General features: G+C 38.0%; 3 protein-coding genes and 1 non-coding gene across 4 annotated transcripts; 1 reads left to right on the top strand and 3 right to left on the bottom strand.

Moving 5' to 3' along the window:
* Positions 1–8764: 8764 nt before the first annotated feature.
* Positions 8765–9461, bottom strand: LOC147567557 (uncharacterized). The gene is made up of 2 exons (XM_086657439.1): positions 9332–9461; positions 8765–9252 (listed from the first exon to the last, which is right to left on the bottom strand). Exons 1-2 carry the CDS (start codon positions 9459–9461, stop codon positions 8765–8767), a joined length of 618 nt encoding a protein of 205 aa, XP_086513565.1.
* Positions 9462–9653: 192 nt separating this feature from the next.
* Positions 9654–10635, bottom strand: LOC147567556 (L10-interacting MYB domain-containing protein-like). The gene is made up of 2 exons (XM_086657438.1): positions 10315–10635; positions 9654–10226 (listed from the first exon to the last, which is right to left on the bottom strand). The coding sequence occupies exons 1-2, from the start codon at positions 10633–10635 to the stop codon at positions 9654–9656; spliced, it is 894 nt and encodes a 297-aa protein (XP_086513564.1).
* A 4376-nt stretch (positions 10636–15011) lies between these two features.
* Positions 15012–16820, bottom strand: LOC147567555 (uncharacterized). Its single transcript, XM_086657437.1, has 2 exons — positions 16103–16820; positions 15012–15988 (listed from the first exon to the last, which is right to left on the bottom strand). Exons 1-2 carry the CDS (start codon positions 16818–16820, stop codon positions 15012–15014), a joined length of 1695 nt encoding a protein of 564 aa, XP_086513563.1.
* A 57-nt stretch (positions 16821–16877) lies between these two features.
* On the top strand, positions 16878–16984 carry LOC147567554 (small nucleolar RNA R71). Its single transcript, XR_015231604.1, has one exon. It is a non-coding gene; the product is annotated as a small nucleolar RNA R71 (small nucleolar RNA).
* Positions 16985–24382: the final 7398 nt, after the last annotated feature.

The raw sequence follows: 24382 nt of genomic DNA, 5'->3' as shown, positions 1-24382 counted from the left end.
CAATAAACCTCTTCAATCATTACAACACAACCTCTTTCCATAAGATGGAAAATTCAGAAGGTGAAGAAAAAAAAGAATATGCTTCAAACCTTCTATTCTTTAATACATTCCACTTAGATTTTTGTTTCTCAACTACGCTAAACACAATTCAATTACACTTCCCATCCATATAACCATCTTCTAGATAGAGAAAGAAAGCGAGATCAGAAAAAAGTTTAGAGAGAAAAATACCTACAATTTCATTAGAGTGCATGGTAAAAATATAGAAATGAAGAAAATTTAATTCTCTTTAATTAATGGGCAAGTGGAAGACATACAGTTTCATTTTTGAAATTTGCATCCTGTTTATTTTTTATTCATTTCTAAATATGAACTCATGGGAGATAAGGAGATGAAGGGAGAGAGAAATTGTTTCTTAGAGATGAATGAAGCGGTAGAATTAAAATCTGAATGTATTTCAATAGGGGGAGAGGAAGCCATGCAGTTTCATTTTTGAAATTTGCCTTCTCTTTGTTTTTCATTTATTTCTAAATATGAATTAATGGGAGAAAAAGGAGATGAAGAGAGGGAGAGAAAAATAGTTTCTGTGAGATGAATGAAGGGATATGATTAAAATCTGAATGCATTTCAAACTAAAGACATGAAAGTGGAAAAACTCGAAACGAATGTAAGTATTATACATAATACCATATAATGATTCAAGAAATAAACAAGTTTTTGAAGAAAGAAAAAATAAACAATCATAACTACTATAAAACCTCTATTTGACTTTGACAGATAGTTCTGATGTTTCGAAGTTTAAGTTTATAGATAGAGATCCGAACAAAACACCTGAGTAGAAAAACCCTCAAGAAATTTTACAGATCAAAGTTTTTTAGCATCGAGCTTATCTTGTTGAAGCTCTTTTCTAACTCGTTAAATGAGGATCGGTAAATACATATAAATGTGGCTTCGATAAAGATAGCCTTCACAGACGTGGCTCCTTGAACATCAATATGGAGGTTGCATCACTACAATAAACCATATTCAACCCCAACTCTAAACCCTTACATAACATCCCATAATCCATCACTGGCTAAAATTATACAATCATCCTCAGCCGTCCGATCTACAAATGTTATCTCTGGTTTTGAACTCACATACGGTTTCAAGTAATTTGTCCCCTCCACAGCTTTCCAAAAATCTAAATTCAGTTAATTCCTATTGGACCCCCTACTTTGTGACCAACTTTCTTTATGACCCCCTACTTTTTGTAAATTCAAATATGACCTCATTTTTTAATGTATATGTCAAAACTACCCTTCCTATAAAATATTTTCCAAAATAAAATTAAATAGAAAACATGAATTCCACCTCACCTCTCTCTCGACTTCACATCTCTCTCCATCTCACCTCTCTCTCCAACTCACCTCTCTCTCCAACTCACCTCTCTCCAACTCACTTCTTTCTTCTCCGACAAAGGTCGCCGGCCGAAATTTTTTTCGTCCGACAACCTTCAAAAAAAAAACTCCCATCTCTCTCTCTCTCTCTCTAAACACTCCGGCTAAGGGGTTTCCCTTAATACTGTTTTCGGTTTAAGCTATCTATCGTGAATTAGATTTGACCTTAATACTGTTTTAACCGAGCATTACTGGACCAGTCACAATATCGATGGACTGAAAAGCCTAATACTCGCATGGGCATACTAAGTGTAAGTGTGAACTTGAGATGACTCAAAGTGTTCATCACATAAATAGTTCACTTTTAGGGTGTTTTATGGGGTTAGAGATGGCATGGTTCTTCAAGCTATAAACTGCAAAGTACTGCAAAGATCTGAAAACATTGTCAAAGCAAAAAAGAAAAACCTAAGAAAATAGATCATGTCGGTAGATTATTATGAGATCAAAGTGCACCTTCACATTTATAATCTAACATATGTACATTATTTGGTTGCTATGCACATAGATATATAGAGTTTTCACAGGTTGTTGAAATCGTGTACCTGAATGAGATTATCTTATTTAGTATTGATGTCCGGGTATCTCATTCTCGTTCTTCATCAACCAGTTTACATAAAACAGTGCGTTTTTTTCATAAACTACTTAGTGAAGGAAGGATGCATAAAGAAGGACGAATAAAGAAGGAAGGATGAATAAAGAAGAAAAGGGAGAGATAGAGTTCTCTAGTGAGATAACAAGACATGATTGTGGTCTTGAAGTCATCTAAGGCAAAAAGAGGTAGATTTTATATCTCCTAATTCTTTTGTAGGCTCTTTCAATTTATTCCATGGTAGGTTTAGTATTGTTAGTCACATAATTTCTATAAAAAACGATTGACTAGTTTAGACATTAGTTCTATCTTGAATTCCATAAAACATCTATAGAGGACAGTATTTTGGTCTAGATTAAAGTTGAATCTGGTATTGATAGATGATGAATCTCTTGGTGATTCTTATATGGTTGGAAAGGTATGTCTGTTTACTTTCTATTAGTTCAAACGGTGCATTAATTGGAGTTACGAGTGAGGGGTTATAATAGTTTTCGCACAAGGTGTCAGAGCAGTCCCTACTGTATTTCGATCTAGATTAAAATTGAATCTGGTATTTATATATGATGAAACTTTGTGTTTCTTACATGTTCGGAAATGTATGTTTGTCTACTTTTTAGTGGTTCAAATGGTGCATTAATTGGAGTTTCGAGTGAGGAGTTATAATAGTTTTCCTAGAAAGTGTCAGAACAGTCTCTACTATATTTTGATCTAGATTAAAAGGAAATCTGGTATTGATAGGTAATTAATTTGAGTGTGTTTCTTATATGGTTGGAAAGGTATGTTCATCTACTTTCCAATGCTTCAAATGGTGTAGTAGTCGGAGTTCCGAGTGAGGAGCTATGATAGTTTTTGTGTAAGGTGTCAAGACAGTCTCCAATGAACGCTTATTGAGATAATTTACATGGTTTCTGTTCTTTAGGAAATGTATCTCCTAGGTAGATACCTTCTAGTGGTGAGTCAATATTTATGAACTATTACAGTTATTTTCTTGTTTGAGGTTGCGATCCACGTGAGGATCTATTTTGAGCATCATCCCTTCTGACTTGTCATGTGTTGTTAGCTTGAATTGTTTGGTGAACTTGTCTATAATTTTTTATAAGAGTTAATATTTGTTGTGTATTGGTCTGAGATACCCCGAATGAGGGTTTGATGCTTGTGTCTTTTGACATAATGTTTTGTCTACTTACATGTCAAGTTTGGTGCTATAAAGGTTTACCTTAGTTAAAGGCATGATATTTTATATCTGCTGGAAAAAAAAAGGAAACTTTGTTGTAGTATGAGGGTTAGTATTGGATTAGAATACGAAAACCTTGAAAACCTAATAATCAAGAACATAAATTATTATGTTCTACAAGCGCGAGGTAAATCTCGTTGTATGGTGTTAGTTGTCACAGTTGAATTTCCGATAATGGCAATAATTAATATGAATGCAATGCTTCCTTAATTGGGAATTGAGCTTGCCTACCCGGGACATAGGTTTGTGGAAATCTACTGTAGTTGGGTTTTAACCCAGCTATTTTATTTTTCAGGTATTGATTGTGCCCTCATGGTAGGCGTTGCTCGTGGATCCAATTTGAAGGTCCCAAATCTTCAATTTCAAGGCGGTTAGGTTGAGATTTGAGATTTTGGGCGCTACAAAGATACAACAATTATCAAGTGTAGTCTTAGTGTAGACATATAATACAATGGGGTTATTTGGAGAGACGAGGAAGCAGTGCTCAGCAACCATCTTATTTTCTTAAATTATATGGGGTGTCCTGGATATGCGTCAGATCGACGTACCAAGAGATCTATGGGGGTTATGGTTTTCTAAAAAAAAAAAAAACAATTTTCGGCATGGACTCGAATCAACCATAAATTGACTGCTAAACTTATGGTCAGGGTGATCTATATAATGTTTTTTCTCTTCTTTTAAGCTTTTTAATTTTATAGTTGTCCACTCTTTCTAACCAATTCAAATTCTTATCTGTAAAAATTTCTTTATACTCAGATCTGATTAACTGTGTCGGAGACACCGGTTATGCCTAGTATATACATATATAAAGGTGAGATAGAGAAATTACCATTTCTAGTGAGTTACCATTTCATTTGGTCTTTACCTGTATTTATAATAGTAATAGATTAAATGGAATGAACAATACTCTATTCCATATCTGTGAGCATGTTGATGTTCCACAAAGTCATTCTTGACAAATTAAGATACTCAACTTAGAGTAGAATGTTTCGAATTTATATTAGGCAGTTTATGCTCAAGAATCCAATAATCTGTCTATAATTGACGTTGTTGTGACGCCCCAAGCCCAGCAGTTACCAATATTGTCCTCCCTTTCGCCACCACCCTCGCACGGATGGTAGGAGGTTTTGTTCGTGACGAGAGCACTCCCAGATCCCCCAAAAAGCCTCGGCACTTTCCAAGCTTGAGCATACACTTATAGCCCAGCATCCTGACACTCTCGTGAGCGATGTGAGACTATGACAATCCCCCACCCTCAGCGAAGAGCCGCCCTCGGCTCTGATACCACTTTTAACGCCCCAAGCCCAGCAGTTACCGATATTGTCCTCCCTTTCCGCCACCACCCTCGCACGGATGGTAGGAGTTTTTGTTTGTGGCGAGAGCACACCCAGCTCCCCCAAAAGGCCTCGGCATGGCGACGACACACGATTCACCCGACCATCAGAGTACGCAACGACACCGTAGACCCCCCACATTTACGATTTTGTCCTCACTTTAGTCACCACCTACCGTGGTATGAGGTTTTGTTCCACACAGTGGAGGCCTCGACTGATAGGCTTTTTAAAGCATTAGTTATCTTATCACACACAAAAGTGGCACAACAAAGAGTCATATCATAACGTGAAGAGGGATCCCAATCACCAAACCAGTCGGGCGGTCTGAGGTGTACAACCCCTGAGACCCGAGGGTAAGAACAAACAGGCTTACAGTCCAATTGAGTGGTCAAGGGTAGCAAATCCCTGAGCCCCGAGAGTCCAACCTAAACGAGAATCCTGGCCAGAGAGTGGAGTACTACAACTGCTAAGACCCTCCTGACTCGTCTCAGCCCACTTCACCAATCACATGCAACATACGAATCAATATGTTTTTAAAACATCGATTATCTCAATCAATTTCAAAAACCATTTCTATAGAAATCTGTTGTAAGACATTTTCCATGGATAAAACCATCTCATCAAGCAAGTAAATTATCGATCAACAATACTCGGAGTTTAAAGGGCGTAAAAGGCGAGTTCCGAATCTGCTGAGATGGTGGGTGAAGGATGTATTTACAAGAAAAGAGTCACTCAAAAATCGTACATGTGGGGGGGAGGGGTGTCCACGGTGTCGCTGCGTACTCTGATGGTTTGGTGAATCGTGTGTCGTCGCCATGCCGAGGCTTTTCGGGGTAGCTGGGAGCTTGCCACGAACAAAACCTCCCACCATCCGTGCGAGGTTGGTGGCAAAAAGGGAGGACAATATCGGTATAACTGTTGGGCTTGGGGCGTCACAAGTGGTATCAGAGCCGAGGACGGCTCTTCGCTGAGTGTAGGGATTGTGATAGTCCCACATCGCTCACGAGAGTGTCCGGAGCCTGGACTATAGGTGTATGCTCAAGCTTGGTAAGTGCCGAGGCCTTTTGGGGGAGCTGGGAGTGCTCTCGCCACGAACAAAACCTCCTACCATCCGTACGAGGGTGGTGGCGAAAGGGAGGACAATATCGGTAACTGCTGAGCTTGGGGCGTCACAGTTGTTGGCATCATGAATCTCCCATATATAATTTTTGTCAATGTAATGAATATATTTCACAATGTTTTCCCAATCCATGAGTGGTGGTTTTTTGGTTGGTTAGGATGTTTGAAGTTGCGGAAGTACTTGGACTTGAGAAGTTGTGCTCAAGGGGCGTCGATTTCATTTTTTAGGCGTCAAGCTAGTTTACCAAGGAAGGTTTGGTTTTCGAAGAAAGGGTTGCGGAAACCAAGGCTGCCCTTTGGTTTTGAGGAACATATGGACTTCCACTTCTTTGTATGTAACTGCTTTGATTTTCTCCACCGAAGGATTTTTGTGAGGTCACAATGCTTTTACAAATTCCTTTCAGAATAGAATAATATTACCTCTGGTATTTAGGGGCGGTTTCTACAATTATCAAAATGACAATTGCGCGACCCGCTTGTGACAGAAATTTATTCTACCAGGACGAGAGTTTGTTATTTATGGACTCAATCAATTGAGGAAGGACATAATTTTTTCGGTTGCCAATATGGAGTTGAACTCCAAGGTTTTTGGTAGGAGGAAAGTTTGCTCAAGAATCGGGTAATTATCCTTTTGAACTTCAGAAGGGAATTACTAAGGAAAAAAAATTGATTTTGAGAAGGTGATTTGACTCGAACCTTTGCATAAGGTGTGTGTAGCATGGTTTAAGGTTATGAATATCCTCCACAATTATTTTTACCAAAAATAATACAGTCATCTGCAAAGAGGAGATGATGGATATTTAGATGAGTATTGCGAGTAGCGTTCCAAAGGATTTGGTTGTGGAAGTCGTCGATAAGAGTCTGTCTGCGAAGGCCTTCCATAGCCAAAATGAAGATAAACAGGGGATAACAAGCCTCTTTGTTATAGCCCTCGAAAAAGGAAGAACGCTGGACCGGGTCTACCATTCAGGAGGATCACCATAGAGGGAGTAGAAGTGTAAGACTCTATGAGTCTACACCAGGGGCGTGGCTGACAATTTAGGAGGCCAGTGCCAAACTTAATTAGGGCCCTTCCATAGCCAAAATGAAGAAAAACCAGAGATAGCAAGTCTCCTTGTCTTAGCCTTCGAAAAGGGAAGAACGTTGAACCATGTCTACCATTGATAAGGATCGCCATAGAGGGAGTAGAAATGCAGGACTCTATGAGTCCGCACCAGGGTCGTGGGTGACAATTTAGGGCCCAAGTGCCAAACTTAATTGGGATCCTTTATCTAGATGTCAGGTAAAAAAACATTACACTCAAAGTGATAACACAAAATGTAAATAATTTACCTGTAAATTTTTTTATTAAATCATTAATGAATCCAAACTCAATGAATGTCAGTTATATTTGATGGTCTAAGATTTTTTCAGATAAAGTTTTCTCTGATTTGTATAGACTTTTAATCGAAATTAGGAACCCGGTTTCTTTCTTATAGAATCCAAAATTAGAGCATAGAGAAATAGATTTAATACGTATAAAAAGAGAAAAAAGGGTTAGACAAAAATTTGCAAGAGGAAAGGGGCTTGTGAGAAGGAGAGATTGTATAGTGAGATATGAAGAATATTGCAAGATAAAGATTCTTGTGAAAGAAATGAAATTTGCAGAGAGAGTGAAAAAAAAGTAGGAACTGCTCTCTATTGGGTTCGAACCCAGGACCATACGTGTAAATGTACCCCAACTTAACCACTAAGTTTTTTTATTTTTTTTTTAAGAAATCTTGATGGCAAACTGCTTCCACCGAGATTCGATCCCACGACCTCGTGGGCTTAAGAGGGGTGTCCAACTATTGCACCAAAAGGTGGTGGACAACCCTTGGTTGGAGTGGTAAGAGGTATAATCTTCCACCTTAGAGGTCAAGTGTTCGAGGCACGCTGAACAATTCAAAAAAAAAAAACTTAACCACTAAGTTGTTGCAACTTTGTTGTTGAAAACTACGTGCTTATTCAATAATAATAATTAGACCGAAACTAAGAACCAAAATAAACTTCTAAAAAAGTAGGCTCCTTATGGTGGGCGCCCCGTGCCGGGGCATAACTTGCACCCCACCACACGCCCTGGTCTGCGCCATTGGAGAGAGTCTTGGGTGAAAATAACATAGTCCCTCACAAGTATGGCCATTGCCTATAAATTTCTCTAGTTTGATTTATTTTTATTTTCTGAGAACCTATGATTGTTTTTGCCATGGCCCATGTGGGTGTTTGTAGATAGGGCGTATTAGTTACTATGTTGTAATAATAGTTATAACTTATAAGGGTTAATGTTAACATGAAATTCTGGTTGGATTCTAAGCATAAATTCGATGTAGCTCCATAGTTTGAGTTTGTTGTGGTTTATATTCACTGCTCTAATCATGGGAAGCCGTCACATCGAACTACTTACAAGTATGCCCAGAATTTCTTGTTCTATATGTTGGGTTTGTATCATGGTTGGGCCCATTAGGGTGATTCCTTGGTTGGGCCCATTACCATCTTATAATTAATTGAGAGTGAGCCTCACCCACTTACTACTAGTCAAGACTATTTGTCTTCTAGTTAGCACATGGGTGGGGTCCACCTCTAGAGGGAAGATGGCATTCAAAGCTTTCTTTCTCTAGACAATTAATGTCCCACATCTTCCAACTAGTGAAACTAAAGGTATTTTATAATGGCGAGCGCTTTGGGAAAAGCTAAATAGTTTCCGGGGTGTAAAATTGTAAAGGGAATATGCAAAATTTTGAAAAGTTTCTGGGGAAACATATTTTATGGGGAATATGGTTCAAAATAAAAAAAACCCTCCACCTCACCGCACCTTCCTCCACCTCACCTCTCTCTCTCTCTCCACCTCACCTCTCTCTCTCTCTCTCTCCACCTCACCTCTCTCTCTCCACCTCACCTCTCTCTCTCTCTTTACCTCACCTCTCTCTCTCTCCACGTAATAAAAACTAACTGTGACATGAGTTGGTTATAGAATCTAAACAATTAAAGGCAAAAACTATTGAAATATCTTAGGAATGGAAAATGTATTAAGTTAATCATCATCTTCATTCACATCATTCGCATGAGCAATATTGTCAACAATAATTTCTCGAATATTATCCATCTGTACTTGTTGTTGATTGATAATTTGTGGTTCCATTTCGTTGTAGCCTTCTTCACGTTCTTCTCCATTATCATAATCAACTCTGACGTCATCGTTATCATATTCTTCCATTAACCAATCTGCAGTCGTTTCTTTGCGTATGAAGTTGTGGACTGACATACATGCTACAACTATCAATACTTGTGTTGCATATGGATACGGTGGAATACATTTAAGAATCGGAAACCTTGCTTTTAATACACCAAAACACCGCTCTATAACACTTCGTAGTGACGAATGCCGATGATTAAACATTTCTTTTCGTGTTCTTCCTTGACCACTACGACGAAAATCAGGGAGATGGTATCTTACGCCATGATACGGAGCCAAATAGCCGTTCATGTTTGGGTACCCAGCATCAACAACATTGTATTTACCTGAGATAAAATGTGAGACGTATTTTAAGTGTAAATCAGAAATATCATGTGTAAAATGTTGCACAGTTGAATAAATTACCTTGTGGTGGATGAGGAAAATTCATTAACAGGTTATTAATTGTTTCATAGAAAATTTTCCAATCATTAGCGGTACCTTCCCATCCAGCAAGTACGAAAGTGAATGTCATGTCAAATGAACATACAGCCATCACGTTTTGTGTAAAATGTTGCACAGTTGAATAAATTACCTTGTGGTGGATGAGGAAAATTCATTAACGGGTTATTAATTGAAAATATTACCTTAAGTGTTTAGGTTTAATAATAAAAAAACGAACTTCAAAACGAATAATAGTTTATCATAAACAAATAACCTAATCAATATAGCTTATCTAAATTATTAACTATAAACTATTATTTCTCCTTTGTAGCCATTCAAAACGAACTTCAGCTGGTAGAGACATAAAAACCTCTCTCACATCTTTGTCCATGAAGTTGTCAATGGAAGCATAGTAAAGTTCGATTCCTACCGGTATTACATCTGCCATTGTACCTAGAGCTTCAATGCACTCTCTAATGCTATATACCTTTTCAATACTCTTTGTTCTATTCTCCACTGCATCTATCAATTTTTCCATAGAATTGGTAATCTTTGAAGCTCCAGACGATCTTCTTCGCCTCTTATTTTGCAATGATTGCCTACTAGAACGTTGAGTTTCGGTTGGCTCTCCTATTCCAATATCGTCATCAGAAGATTGTTGTGTTTCATTAGTTTGAGCGTTAACACACGGTTGTGTATCTTGAGTTTGGTCATCTGTTGTTCTCTGTGTGTTTAAGTTCTGAAGGAATGAAGGCATTTCACCAGAACTCGGAGCAAACGTCATCTCACCTACTGCAGTTGTACCACCAAAAATATAATCAAGCTCTTTCTCAAACTGTAATCCTGAATCCCGAAAGTCAGCAGCCTTTGGATTCCTCTGGTTGGAATTATTTATACGATTATTAGTACATGTATCTATATATATGGTGTGAACCATTAAATTATATTTTGAACAAAATATATACCTGAATGTAATCGTTCCAAAACTCATCTGAAGCAGTCAATGTTCCAGCAATCGGATCCCAACCCGAGCCTGTGTTGTTAATTAATTTATGCCATGCTTTCGAATTTTCTTTAGTTGAATCCCAGTGATTCTTCATCTTCTTCTTATCATATGCTTTTTTTGTCGAGTTGAAAAAATTTGCACACAAATTTTTATACCCTTCCCTATTCAAGGTAGTCCCTGGTCTATTACCCTTTTGTACTTCATCCATACACAAATACACAAATTTCTTATGATACTCTGAAGTCCAATGTGCACGAGTTTGAGTGTTGGTTCCCGCCATCTTTAGTTAAAAATTAATTCAAAAAATTAATAAAATACATATACAATCTACAACACAAGTGGGATTTTAAAGACTTCCAATAAATTCCAAGTCCATCACCCATTTGCATCTACTTCTTAAAAATTTATCTTAACCTATTAAATTAGTACTCAAATATATAATATTAATTTTATCATTATAGCCACTTCCAAGGAGGCAGTTTCCAGGAGATAATTTGTGCTCTACATGATTTCTTATAAATTCAATTATGTTAGCTCTCACTTTAGCTAAGGTTTGTAGAGAAAATTCATATCACAAATAATTGATATTGAATCTTCTTTCTAGAGAAAGAGAGAGAGAGTTGAAATTAAAATAGAGATTAGACATTGAATACAACCATCTTATTCATCAAGAACTCAAGAATCAAGTTTTTTTAGTTGAACATAATCTCTAAGAAACAAATCAAAGAAGAAACCAAGATCATGATATTGAATCTTCTTTCTAGAGAGAGAGTTGAAATCAAACTAGGCAATAGACATTGAATACAACCATCTTATTCATCAAGAATCAAGTTTTTTTAGTTGAACATAATATCTAAGAAACAATTTATGCAAAAAAAAATAACATCTAAGAAACAAATCAAAGAAGAAAACAAGATCATAAATAAACTAGTTGGGTTGCACTAACCAGAATGATGTTGATCAGGAAGGATAAGGCAAGATTGATTATTTGGTTTCTCTGAAATCTTGGAATCCAAAAACCCTAAAAGAAGAAGAAGGGAAACAGGCGTGCAAGAGAGAGAAAGACAATATTTTTTTATTTTATTTTAATCACCGTGAAAAGACCGTGTTGCTTTCCGAAAAAGCCAAAAGCAGAAGCCAGAAATTTCTGGCTTCTGCTTTTTCGAGAAATCGAGCTTTTCGGGCTTAAAAAAAGCTGTAGCTTTTTTTACCCAAACGTGCAAAAAAACGAAAAAGCGCTTAAAATAAGCTAAAAGCTGGCTTTTAGCTTATTTTAAGCGTTGCCAAACGAGGCCAATAAGTTGGTAAATCTAGGATATTGGAATTCACCACTAACAATCATATTCGAATCTAATATCTAATTCAAATTATTATCCCTCTTTGATAACTCAAAAATTGTTAGAAATCAATCTTCAATTTTCGGAAGATAAAACAGTAAAGAACTTTTCGCAATTAACTAAACCCATAACCCACTTCACTTAAAATATCATGCAATTAGGAACCAAGTTGTTAGTTTCTTAGGCTAACTGAAGTACGGTTAATTGTAAAACATTAAGGCACATTAAAAGAGATAATAAAATAAATAAGATATTAGAATTTCAAATACTCATGTTATGGTTTCATCCTCTATCCTAGTGGAAGAATTAGAAACCCATGGATATTAAATACATGGTTCAATTAATAATAGACAAGTAAAAGAGAAGAGAGAAAAAGATAAAACCGAATTGATATTTGATGAAGCCCGTTACTCCCGTCTTTCTCCAAAATTTGTCTTCAATTGTAGCTCAAGAATCTCCCAAAATTATACCCCAAAAGAAGCTAATAAGTCTCTTGTATTGCTCCCATAAAGTTGCACTCAATATTGATGTGTGGAGGTGTGTTTTCAATTGTATGGGTTGGACCCTTTTATAATTTCTCAAAAGTCAAAAATTTAGGAACTGCCAAACATTCCCCCACCGACTTCCCTTGTGGATGACTGCATGGCGGTCTTTCTCCAAAACACGAAATTTAGGAACTACCAAAAAAATTGTTGCTGATGTAACGTTGACGTCACATTGATGTCACGATGACGTCACCATTACCATAATTCTCATTCACGTGGGCAGCAATGTTATTTCCTGTTTCTCACATTTCAGTCCCTTAGAATCCAGAATTGCCCCTTGTAGATAGCTCAACTATAGAAAGCACCTCATATTAACTATATTTTTAGAATCTTTTCAATCTTCAACCACCAAGTCACCAGTCAATCAAATATCTTCACCAGCTTCTTATAATTAATAACTTCTTTGTATTCTAGGGAGTTTCCTGCAAAAATCATGTAACTTCAATCATTTCCACCAAAATTAACATGTAAAGACCGTAAAATATAGTCCGAAAAAGGAGTACTTTACGTACTCATCAAACATCCCCGAACTTACATTTTGCTAGTCCTCGAGTAAAACAGAAAAATACTGTAAAAACAAAATCCTAGCTCACTTTCAAAGGGAATCGCGATTGCACTTAGCACGTGCAACAAGCCGTAAACCCCTAGGTTTCCCCTAGTGGACGAGTTGTGTCTCATGAGGGTTTCCAGTGAATGTACCCACAAAATTCATATTTCAAAATACAATAGGGTTCAAACTATTTAGATTTTAAGAGGAGTCAAAATAGAACTAGTTCATCCAACGTCAGACTTTAGAAAGCTAATAGAGGAAGATCAAAGTTCGAGACACTATTCAAGTACTAAAATTTTCCCACCAGTAATCCCTATCCTAATACATTTCGCCTCGACTTCAGCCTCTCGGACATACACTCAGAAATAAAAGTCACTCAGAATGGTTTACTCGCATGTGTGAGTATGAGTATGGAAATGGACTCAACACATGATTTTAAGAAGGACTAAAATTTCAGAGAGACGATCTCATGGAAGGAATTCAACCACTTTATTAAGGATGGGGAAGCTCACTCATCTTCTCACCTGATCAACTATCTAACAGTACCGTCCTAGATATAACAGATATGATGTCGAAATGGAATTTTAGGTTTTCTGAGGATATGCTCTTTAATATCTTCGGAAGTTTACTCCTTTGGAAATTTCTCTTTACTCCTTTGGAAATTTCTCTTTTTCATCTTCTTGTGGTTTAACCCCCTATTTTTTTTTCTTTCTTTTTCCTTTTTTTTCAACCATCTTTTCATCGAAGATCTTCACTGCTTCTTCCTTTCCTTTATTGATTGTCTTCCTCTCAGAATTCTTTTGGAATAAGTGGTATGGTGATATGATCTGTTATCCTCTACTATGGTACTGTTAATCTAGTTTCTCATACTACAAGAATAAGGTTTATTCGCATTCCTGATGACACCCTCAGTGGTTGGAGAATTTAACTCACGAGATCAAATGAGTTTTCTAAAAATTACGAGGTTGAGTAGCTCTTCATTCTACTAGGAGGTTATGCCGAAGAGATCACTCAAAGGACATAAAAAAGGCTCAGAATTCCTCACTAGGTTAAGTCTCCACTAATGATTAGTCCAGTTCTCTTAGTAGTGCTAGCTCATTACCTATATAGTACTCATATGGCTAGCTAACAAATATCCTTAAGACTCGACATTCATGACAAAATCTTTGGACAAGGATAGTATAACAACTAAGATCTAAAGCTATTAACAAGCTAAAAATCCTCAACTAGCTTCACATACTTCTATCGACTCAAAAATTTTGAAATTTTGAACCCTCTTGCATTTTGAAATAAAGGAAAAAATTTTCTACCCCCCATCCCCAAACTTAAACCGAACATTGTCCTCAATGTTCTAAAATTGGACAAAGAGAAATGTAAAAACAAAAATATAAGGGTGAAAGGAAGGATATTACCAGATACCAGTGCCCCAAAACCTACCAAGTGTATGGGTTGCCTCCCAGTTAGCGCTAAGTTTAATGTCTTCAGCCAAACCATGGTGACTCAAAGAAAAGAAATTTTACTATAAACCTACTGGATTCTGGTTTAGTGACTCCCCGTAAAATAGTAATCAGAAAATCTGAGGGTCAACCCAGAATGTGAAATATCCAATGAGGTCTAGTCTCACGTCTATGTAATGATATAACAGTTTAAGTGAGACTCTCAAAGTGAATGAGCGATCCCCAAACTTAGATGATGCTAAGATCACTAAGTTTGGCAATACACTAAAGAGGACAGACATTGGATAAAATGGATCCTCAGAAGCTTGACAAATGGGTAGAGAGAGCGTGTTGGAATTGACAGGTATTTCCATGGGAGGGACACAAATTTCCGAAAGACATGGTGCAAAATGATCTACGAGATTTTTAGGTTCACCTAGACCTGAACTCAAACTAGGAGGTTTTAAATTAGGCTCATCAGGATGTTGCATTGAAATTTCCTCCAAGTTAGGTCCAAGATTCTTAGACTCCGACTTAGGTAAAGATATAGACAAACCTTCTAAAATTTCTTTTATTATGATATCATTAGTGTCCTTAAAGAAATCTAGAGTTTCACCTAAGTCTAGTGACACATCACTCTCGTTTAATATTTTAGCAAGCCATAATTCATCATCTTCATCCTCTGCTAAATAGATCTGATGTTGCACCACTGAAGGACTGATTCCCTTAATATCAACTGATGAGTTAGGTACTAATGGTTTGACTTCTAAAGGTTCAGTTTTGGCTTTCTACTTGAGGTGATCTACAATTGGGGTCGATTCTAACACAACATTTACTTCCTGGACATCTTCTTCCTTAGCAGCTGACTCAAAGTAAGCCAAAAGGAGCTCTAGTGGATCTTGAGATAATGTGGTTGGTAGAAAATCTTGAATTAACAACTCAATTAGGTCTGCCTCATCAAATTCGTCAGGATTAGATGGGCGCAGTCCAGCATTGAAAATGTTTAATTCGACTTTCATGCTACCAAATGACATCCTCAACAACCCACTTCTACAAAAAATTATTGCATTTAACGTGGCAAGGAATGGCCGACCTAAGATAATTGGGATTTGCCTATTGACATTCTCGACTGGCTCGGTATCTAAGATTATGAAGTCAACAGGAAAAATGAGATCACCCACTGTAATTAATACATCCTCAACAATACCACGTAGACGTCTTACAGAACGATTAGCTAATTGAAGCATTACAGATGTGGGTTTCATCTCCCCTAATCCTAGTTGCAAATAGACCGTGTACGCCAAAAGATTGACACTGGCACCTAAATCTAGTAAAGCACGCTCTATGTGATGATCTCCTATAGTGCAGGGAAGTATCGGGCTACCAGGGTCTTTATACTTAGGAGGGAGTTTCTGCTCTTTAATGATGGAGCTGACATTCCCAGTTAGAAAAACCTTCTTGTGTACTTGTGGTTTACGCTTATGAGTACACAATTCCTTTAGGAGTTTTGCATAAGCAGGAATCTGCTTGATTGCATCGAGTAATGGAATGCTAATTTTTACTTCTTTAATAATATCCATTAATTCATTATCATTTGCACCCTTTCTATCCGCAGCTAACCTTTCAGGAAAAGGTGTTGGAACGGTACGGTTCTTCTTAGGTGAACTCTCGTCTATACACTTAGGAGGTGGCTCACTATCTATTAGATCCTTGGTGGGTGAGGTGGTAGTAGTTTTACGCTTTTCAGGTTCTTCCTCCTCATCACCTATAACTTTTCCATTCCTAAGTGTAAAGATCGCTTATACTTGTTCTTTTGTCTTAGAAGAGGTAGGTTCAAACACTCCTTTTGGGTTTGGTTGAGGTTGGCTAAGGAATTTACCTGGTTCCCTCGCACTTAGTGTATTTGCCAATTGACCTATTTGTGCCTCTAACTTTAGAATGGACTGAGCTTGGGAGTTCATCATCTGAGTTGTTGTTTCTTGGAACCGAGCATTACTCTGGGCGAGTAATGATAGAGATTCCTCTAAAGACAACAACTTTTGTTGAGTAGGAGGGTTTTGCACAGTTGGTTCTTTAGGAAAACCGGGAGGAATAAAAATATTCTCAGATTGAGTGATATGAGTTTGTCCGTTCGACCATGAGAAATTAGGATGCTTTCTCCACCCTGGGTTGTAGGTGTTAGAGAATGGATCAAACCTTTGTTTGTTCTCATACCTTTGATTTTGATAAAGAGCATTGGCTTGTTCATGTTCACTAAAGAATAAGGTGCATCGGTTACCTGTGTGTGTAGGATCTCCACAAACCGAACATGGGTAACTTACTGGTTCATTTCCTACACACATAACCGGATTTGGTGTGCCCCTAGACTCGACAGAAGAATTTTGTTTACCTATTTCAACGGCCTCTAATCTTTTTGCTAAATCAACAAAAGCTGGATGGGATTCTATATGGTATATGCCCCCCTTGTTAGCTACAGTCCTCCTAGGCTCTTTAAAGGGTTCCCATTGGTGAGATTTCTCTGCCACATCATATAGGTACTCCATTGCCTCTTCCGTTGTTTTATTCACAAATCCACCGTTGCAGAATAACTCAACCATGGTTTTAGTTTGATAATCTAGTCCATCATAGGAATTTGGACTAATCGTATTTTCTCGAACCCATGGTGAGGGCATTGTAAGAGGAAGTCGTTAAACCTCTCTAAATAACTACTAAGGGACTCTCCATCTTGCTGCACAAAACCTGCAAGATTTTGCCTAATGGTAGCGGTTTTGTGTTTAGGGAAGAACTTTTGAAAAAAAGTTGTGGTTAACTCTTCCTAATGACTGATCGACTCGGGTTGCAAAGCGTGCAACCAAGATTTAGCTATCTCTTTCAACGAGAAGGGAAACAACCTCAGTTTTAACTCATGCTCAGACATATCTCTATATTTCATGGTTGAACAAATCTCCTCAAATTCCCTAATATGGTGATAGGGATTCTCATTTTCCGCACCACGAAAAATAGGCAACATATGGATCATACCCGGTTTTAGCTCGAAATGAGTTGTGGTGACAGGCAACTGAATACACGACGGACGACTAGTTCTTGTGGGGTACATGTACTCTCTTAGGGTTAGTGGAGCATTCTCCATCCTACGTTGATCTATGTTCTCACCCATTACTTCAACAATTTCACCTCTTTGATCTCTTTTAATGAAACGACCTAAGTGATCACGAGGTCTAGGTGGCATAAACTGACACGGACGGAGAAGAGAATATTTTTGTTTTTTCCGAAAACCAAGGATTCACTTACGAAGATCCTAAGGAAACAAGCACAATCAAGCTGACTCCACCAAGCAACCTAAACAGAATCTAGCAACAAGTTATTAGACGTAGATTTAGTTAATGGCTTGTCAGATTTGCCTAGTAATCTAGACAGCTCCTGCTTCGCCACAACACTTGAACTATGACTGTTATAAGGGTTACTCGATCAAAGTAGACGGTCAACAATTCTCCAGGAAGACAGCCAGCTATGAAAGCTGAAAATAACCGTCTTCCTTCGGCAACGTTTCCTCTTCTCGAGGCGGCCTTTTTGACAAGAATTGTCTAACACGTTTTCCTTTGAGAATGCCCAGATAAAAATCGAGTTCTAGAGTTGTTTATGAAGGTCCTATGAGCTCGATACCCTAGGGTCACGGTCTAAATCAGATTTTAATTTTTTTAATGAGGCTTAGGATCGTGTATGTTGTTTCCTAATTGGGCAAGAGTTCGGTGATGAAATCTGACTCCTATCTTGTAACTGGGTTCGTGCCCTTACTAGAATGCTTCCACTAAACAGTTCGGCAAAACAATTAGGCACACGAATTCACACAATGACCCACTGACAGGAGATTCGTGGGTGATCAGAAAAGTTACCTCCCGTTCCACACGGGCGACGACCTTTGCAGACGACCCGGACCACTCTTTCCTCAAGTGTTTGAATCCGAGGCTTCTCTTTTTTCTTTTTTTTCACCTCTTGCTAAATCTGAAACAATCACAAATAACCAGAATTTAGAAAGCTTCTAAAACAAAACTAGACACAAAATAAATATTTTATTTTTTTTTATTTTTTTAAAGCATATAAATTCCTAAACTTGTAGTTTAAAAATCAATTCCAAATTTAGAAACAAATCCAAAAAAAAAATCCCCGGCAGCGGCGCCAAAAACTTGATGTAAAATCTAGTGAACCTAAATACTAGGCTAACTAGACTAAATTAAAACTCGCAAGTGCACGAACCGTATGTGAATATGGAAAGTATTACGAGGTCGATCCCACGGAGATTTGTTTGGAATTAAACCTAAACCTAAATTAACTAACAAACTAGGAAAGTAAGCAATTGATTTTGAGAATAATTTGAGAAACTAAAAATTGAAACTTAGAAAACAAAATAAAGTTGTGATGAAAAATTATAAGTTGGTAAATCTAGGATATTGGAATTCACCACTAACAATCATATTCGAATCTAATATCTAATTCAAATTATTATCCCTCTTTGATAACTCAAAAATTGTTAGAAATCAATCTTCAATTTTCGGAAGATAAGACAATAAAGAACTTTCCGCAATTAACTAAACCCATAACCCACTTCACTTAAAATATCATGCAATTAGGAACCAAGTTGTTAGTTTCTTAGGCTAACCGAAGTACGGTTAATTGTAAAACATTAAGGCACATTAAAAGAGATAATAAAATAAATAAGATATTAGAATTTCAAATACTCATGTTATGGTTTCATCCTCTATCCTAGTGGAAGAGTTAGAAACCCATGGATATTAAATACATGGTTCAATTAATAATAGACAAGTAAAAGAGAAGAGAGAAAAAGATAAAACCGAATTGATATTTGATGAAGCCCGTTACTCCCGTCTTTCTCCAAAATTTGTCTTCAGTTGTAGCTCAAGAATCTCCTAAAATTATACCCCAAAAGAAGCTAATAAGTCTCTTGTATTGCTCCCATAAAGTTGCACTCAATATTGATGTGTGGAGGTGTGTTTTCAATTGTATGGGTTGGACCCTTTTATAATTTCTCAAAAGTCAAAAATTTAGGAATTGCCAAACATTCCCCACCGACTTCCCTTGTGCATGACTGCATGGCGGTCTTTCTCCAAAACAGGAAATTTAGGAACTGCCAAAAAAATTGTTGCTGATGTCACGTTGACGTCACGTTGACGTCACGTTGACCATAATTCTCATTCACGTGGCCAGCAATGCTATTTCCCGTTTCCCACATTTCAGTCCCTTAGAATCCAGAATTACCCCTTGTAGATAGCTCAACTGCAGAAAGCACCTCATATTAACTAAATTTTTAGAACCTATTCAATCTTCAACCACCAAGTCACCAGTCAATCAAATATCTTCACCAGCTTCTTATTATTAATAACTTCTTTGTATTCTAGGGAGTTTCCTGCAAAAACCATGTAACTTAAATCATTTCCACCAAAATTAACATGTAAATACCGTCAAATATAGTCCGAAAAAGGAGTACTTTACGTACTTATCAAGTATAAAGCTAGACTGGTAATCAGTGGCTTTACTCAGAAAGAGGGACTTGACTAATTTGACACTTACTCTCCAGTGACTAAAATCACCACTATTAGGTCTCTCATTGCATTGGTTGCCTTGCATGACTTGGTAATACATCAAATGGATGGAAAAACTGCCTTTCTAAACAGAGATCTAGATGAGGAGATTTATATGTCTCAACCAAAGGGATTAGTGATCCCTGGTCTGAAAAATAAGGTGTGTAGACTGAAGAAGTCTCTCTATGGTCTAAAGCAGACACCAAAAAAATGGTATGAGAAATTCGATGATACCATGTTAAGCGATGACCTCACTGTGAATAATTCAGACTCGTGTGTATATTCTAAATAGTGCAAGACTGGATATGTCATCATCTGCTTGTATGTTGATGACATGCTTATTTTTGGTGCAAACATAGATGATGTCAATGAGGTCAAAGCCTTTCTTTCATCTAAGTTTGAGATGAAGGACTTGGGAGAGGCCGATGTGATACTAGGGTCAAAATCAAGATAACCCAAGATGACATCTCTCTAAGTCAACCTCATTATGTTGAACAGATATTGAGAAAGTTCAACTCCTATGATGTGAATCCTGTGAGAACCCCCTATGACCCTAGCACAACTCTAGTGAAGAATGAAGGACCAAGTGTCTCGCAAACTGAGTATGCTAAGATCATAGGAAGTGTGATGTTTCTGATGAATCACACTAGACCTGACATTGCCTTCGCAGTGAATAGACTGAGTAGATACACACATAACCCTAGTGAGGAACACTGGAGCGCACTTCGTCGTCTGCTTAAGTATTTAAGAGGCACAATTGACCTAGGTCTGCATTAGGAAAGTTCCAAGCTGTTCTGGAAGGCTACTGTGATGCTAACTGGGTCACTGACAATGATGAAGTCAGTTCTACTAGTGGTTATGTTTTTGTATTAGGTGGAGGGGGTTGTGTCATGGAAGTCTTCCAAACAGACATGCATAGCACGCTCCACCATGGAGTCTGAATTTATCGCTCTTAAGCTGGCAGGTCAGGAGGCAGAGTGGTTGAGGAGTCTCTTGAGATACATACCACAGTGGGGAAGGGAAACGACACCAATTTCCCTTCATTGTGACTCGCAGGCTTCCATTGTAATTGCAAAGAATAATGTATTCAATGGCAAGAAGAGACACATCAGGATAAAGCATGCTGCAGTAAAGCATATGTTGAAAAATGGGGTAATAGCCTTGGATTATGTGAGGTCAGAACAGAATCTGGCAGACCCACTAACTAAAGGCTTGACGAGCAGACTAGTTCTAAGAACGTCTGAGGGAATGGGGTTGAAGCCCCTGAATTGATTTTCTATTCCTATGGCGTAAAGCGAAGTTAGCTAGAATGGATCTAGCAGAACTTAGCTGAACGGGTTAGAGTTGGACCCAAGGTTGAACTTGTGAAAGTTCTTAATGCATTTATAGCCCTCTGTGGTGGTCCTATTGAGACGGACTTGATGAATGCACCGACTGATGAATGTGTTCATATCCTTCAGGGTGGTCCTAATGAGACGGACTAGATGGGCACATTGTTGTTGATCTTAACGAGGATGAACTCACCAAATTTCTTAATGGTTTCATGACTCGTGTGAGGAGTCAACGTCTACGCTGAGTTAGACTTAAAGAAATCACCTACGTGAGCCGAGGGTGGAAGGCCGCTGATGCACCCGAAAAGGTTGCACACCCAAGCGGAGGTGTCAAGTAGTAACCGGTAAAACCGAAGTCGATCCAAGGATAGGAAGGTAGTTCGGATAATGAAGGGTCTTATCCACCGGTCTAGATATTAAGGGCTAACTAAGACTAAAAAGGAAAGGAACAAAGATAAACGTGGGGGTTTTAGGATTGAATGAGTGATAAGAGAATAAAGCAACAAGTAAACTAAACTGAACAATAAAAGTAAACGGGCGAGAGAGATTCGAGAGAAGAGTCGGAGGAACAAGAGTCGGGAAGCAACATATAGGTGAGAGAGTGTCGAAGTCCGGGAATCCATAATGATCAACCTACGACTACGTATGATCCAATCTAACGTGTCGAAGTATAATCGATGTTCGACTCCTAAAGTAGATGTCTCTAAGTACTACGCATATCCGGAGATCATACTTAGTCAAACAAACGTCATAATCGGTTAAACCCGAGTCATCGAAGGTGTTGTCTAGTCGCCTAACTATGTGAAGTGCATGAAAAGACACATGAAATTATAACTTAGACTACGATCGATATCGAATACTTCGTTTCGTCTATTAACTATGTGAAGTGTTTGACAAGACACATGAAAATACGATCAAAACGATAATCGAAATAAATGAACATCAATTTATAATCAAAACATCAAATCATATTAAACATAATCACGAATTCATCACATTTCATCTCATGTAATCGACACACTAAAGTTAGCTAAACATGGCGATGGAATAAGAAATGGAAAGAAAATGATGAGAGAATCCCCCTTTTTCGATATGGTTCGAGGCTAAGATCGTCGGAAAATATAAGTATTTAAGGTGCAGCCGATCTCCCCTTAGCAAAATTCTGGGTTCCCCATAGCGACCATCATCATCTTCTCCATTTAGAACTCAACCTCCATTAAAGTTAAACCCTAGCTTTCTCTCTCTAGAAATCTTCAACCAAAATCAAATCAAACCACATGGGAAGCTAGATCAAGACATGGGGAGTAAAAGCCCTAAGGTTTCGGATCAAAAAGGTTGCCGAAAAACTCATATAAATCCGGCCAAAGAAGCATGAAATTTAGGCCAAGAACCAAGAAGATCCGGCCAAAAGGCTTAGGTCCGGGCCAAAGGCTTCTTGCACGCGCATCCCGAGCTGCTGTCCCGTGCGTCTCTAGTGTTATCCCGTGTTGAAGAACACCCGAGCAGCTGCTAGAAGATAGCGTTCCGAGCTGATGAGCAACCGGAGCAGCTGCTGTTCCGTGCCTGGAGCTGCTGATTTCGTTGTGCCCATGCTGCTACTGTGGAAGTTCCCATGGCTGCCTTACCCGAGCTCTTGTAGTGTCGGCCTTGCTAGGCCGGGCAAGCTAAGGCCGGCTACTCCTTCTTCCTCTTGCTCTCTTTTTAGCTTAAACTCTCTAACTCAAGAACACTCACAAACCCTAGCCTCCTTAATCTCTCTCTTACTTAGTTGCTTGGTTCATGAATGAAGAAGAAGATTAATAGTAACTCTCTACTACTAAAACCCTAGGTCAAGACTTAGTCAATTTCTTTAGACTTTGTTGACTTGGATCCACAAAGAGAGGGTGCCCATATAATCTTTCCTTGTCATTCTTCCTTGGGCTTGGACTTGGCTTTGGGCTTTGGTTTAGAAACCAAGAGAGTGCCTCCATCCTTGTCTCTACATCTTCAAATTCTCACAAAGGACTAGAATACCCTCGGACTTCTTTCTTTCATATCTTCCCCGTCCGAACTCCGAATTGAATACCGTTTTCACCGTCGGACTCGTCATTGACTATTCTTGTCATTTGATTTGCTTGAAGTCTTTTTCTCTCATTTTCGGCACATGAAATGATAGTGATGATTCGCTCTCTTTATTCCAAATTACATGTTTAACTCCAAATTAGGTACCTAACATGAAAACACATATAATATTATTGATAACACTCGAAAAGGACTAATTAGTCTAAGTTAGGCTCTCCAAAGGTGACATTTTCGTGTCACATCAAGATCCCCAAACTTAAACTTTGCTAGTCCTCGAGCAACAAAATAAAAGCCTAACTCACTTTCGGAGGCATCCCGGTTGCATTTAGCGTATGCAACAAGCCTTTAAACCTCTAGCTTACCCCTAGAGGACGAATATTGTCTCGTGGGGGTTTCCATAGATGACAACCACAAACATCATGGTTTCAAATACACAAGGGTCCAAAATCCAAATCATAGATAAACATGGTTCATATAGTAAAGGGTTTAAGCATATTAATGCATAATGAATCAAGTAAATAAGCTCTTGTAAAAGCTAAAGACCCCTTCACTAATGATCTTACCCTAAAGTGCTAGTGTCATACCATAATGAGCAACATCTATGTTCCGAAGTCACAAAACCTTGATTCCTAAGTTAGTACATTTCGCCTCGACTTCGTCCTCGCGGACATAGACTCCAAATATGAAATCACTCAAGAATGGTTCGCTCGTATGTGTGAGTGTGATCACTAACATGGACTCAACACATAAAAAGGGGTGAGGACAAAATTTTGGAACGAATGATCTTCGAAAAGGAATTAGCCACTAAATGGAGTGGGGAAGCTCACTCACCCTTCTCACCCATTATACCCTCTAAAAATGCCTTCTAAAGGTTAACGGATACTAGAAATGGATGATGATGGTGGATTCCCGAGAATGTCGAACTCTTCATGGTAGAACCTCTTAAGCATTTTCACATTCGTTTCTTGCTTAAAATACTTATTCATGAACATACACACAAACACACATATATACAATCACATCACTCACACAAAAGAGCTAACATGCTCAAACATATAATAAACAACTTTATTCATCATTCATTTTTTTTTCTTTTTGTCTTTTTTTTCATTCTTTTTTTTTCATAACACAAATACAAACAACCAAAACAAAATACAACACACACAACTC

The sequence above is a fragment of the Eschscholzia californica genome, unplaced genomic scaffold, assembly GCF_041429995.1.
Source record: "Eschscholzia californica isolate CP2 unplaced genomic scaffold, dmEscCali1.0.p SCAF_1, whole genome shotgun sequence".
In the NCBI taxonomy this organism is placed as follows: Eukaryota; Viridiplantae; Streptophyta; class Magnoliopsida; order Ranunculales; family Papaveraceae; genus Eschscholzia; species Eschscholzia californica.
The sequence above is the reverse complement of the archived record's forward strand: the minus strand, read 5'-3'. Positions and strand labels throughout refer to the sequence as shown.

What these genes read in the sequence shown, in the direction of transcription:
- LOC147567557 (XM_086657439.1), bottom strand. Translation starts at nt 9,461, where the DNA reads ATGGCTGTATGTTCATTTGACATGACATTCACTTTCGTACTTGCTGGA. An exon ending in TTTTCCTCATCCACCACAAG is followed by an intron (nt 9,253 to 9,331) that starts GTAATTTATTCA and finishes ATTTTATCTCAG; the next exon opens with GTAAATACAATGTTGTTGAT.
- LOC147567556 (XM_086657438.1), bottom strand. Translation starts at nt 10,635, where the DNA reads ATGGCGGGAACCAACACTCAAACTCGTGCACATTGGACTTCAGAGTAT. An exon ending in TTTGGAACGATTACATTCAG is followed by an intron (nt 10,227 to 10,314) that starts GTATATATTTTG and finishes AATTCCAACCAG; the next exon opens with AGGAATCCAAAGGCTGCTGA.
- LOC147567555 (XM_086657437.1), bottom strand. Translation starts at nt 16,820, where the DNA reads ATGGTTGAGTTATTCTGCAACGGTGGATTTGTGAATAAAACAACGGAA. An exon ending in ACTAAGTGCGAGGGAACCAG is followed by an intron (nt 15,989 to 16,102) that starts GTAAATTCCTTA and finishes GAAAAGTTATAG; the next exon opens with GTGATGAGGAGGAAGAACCT.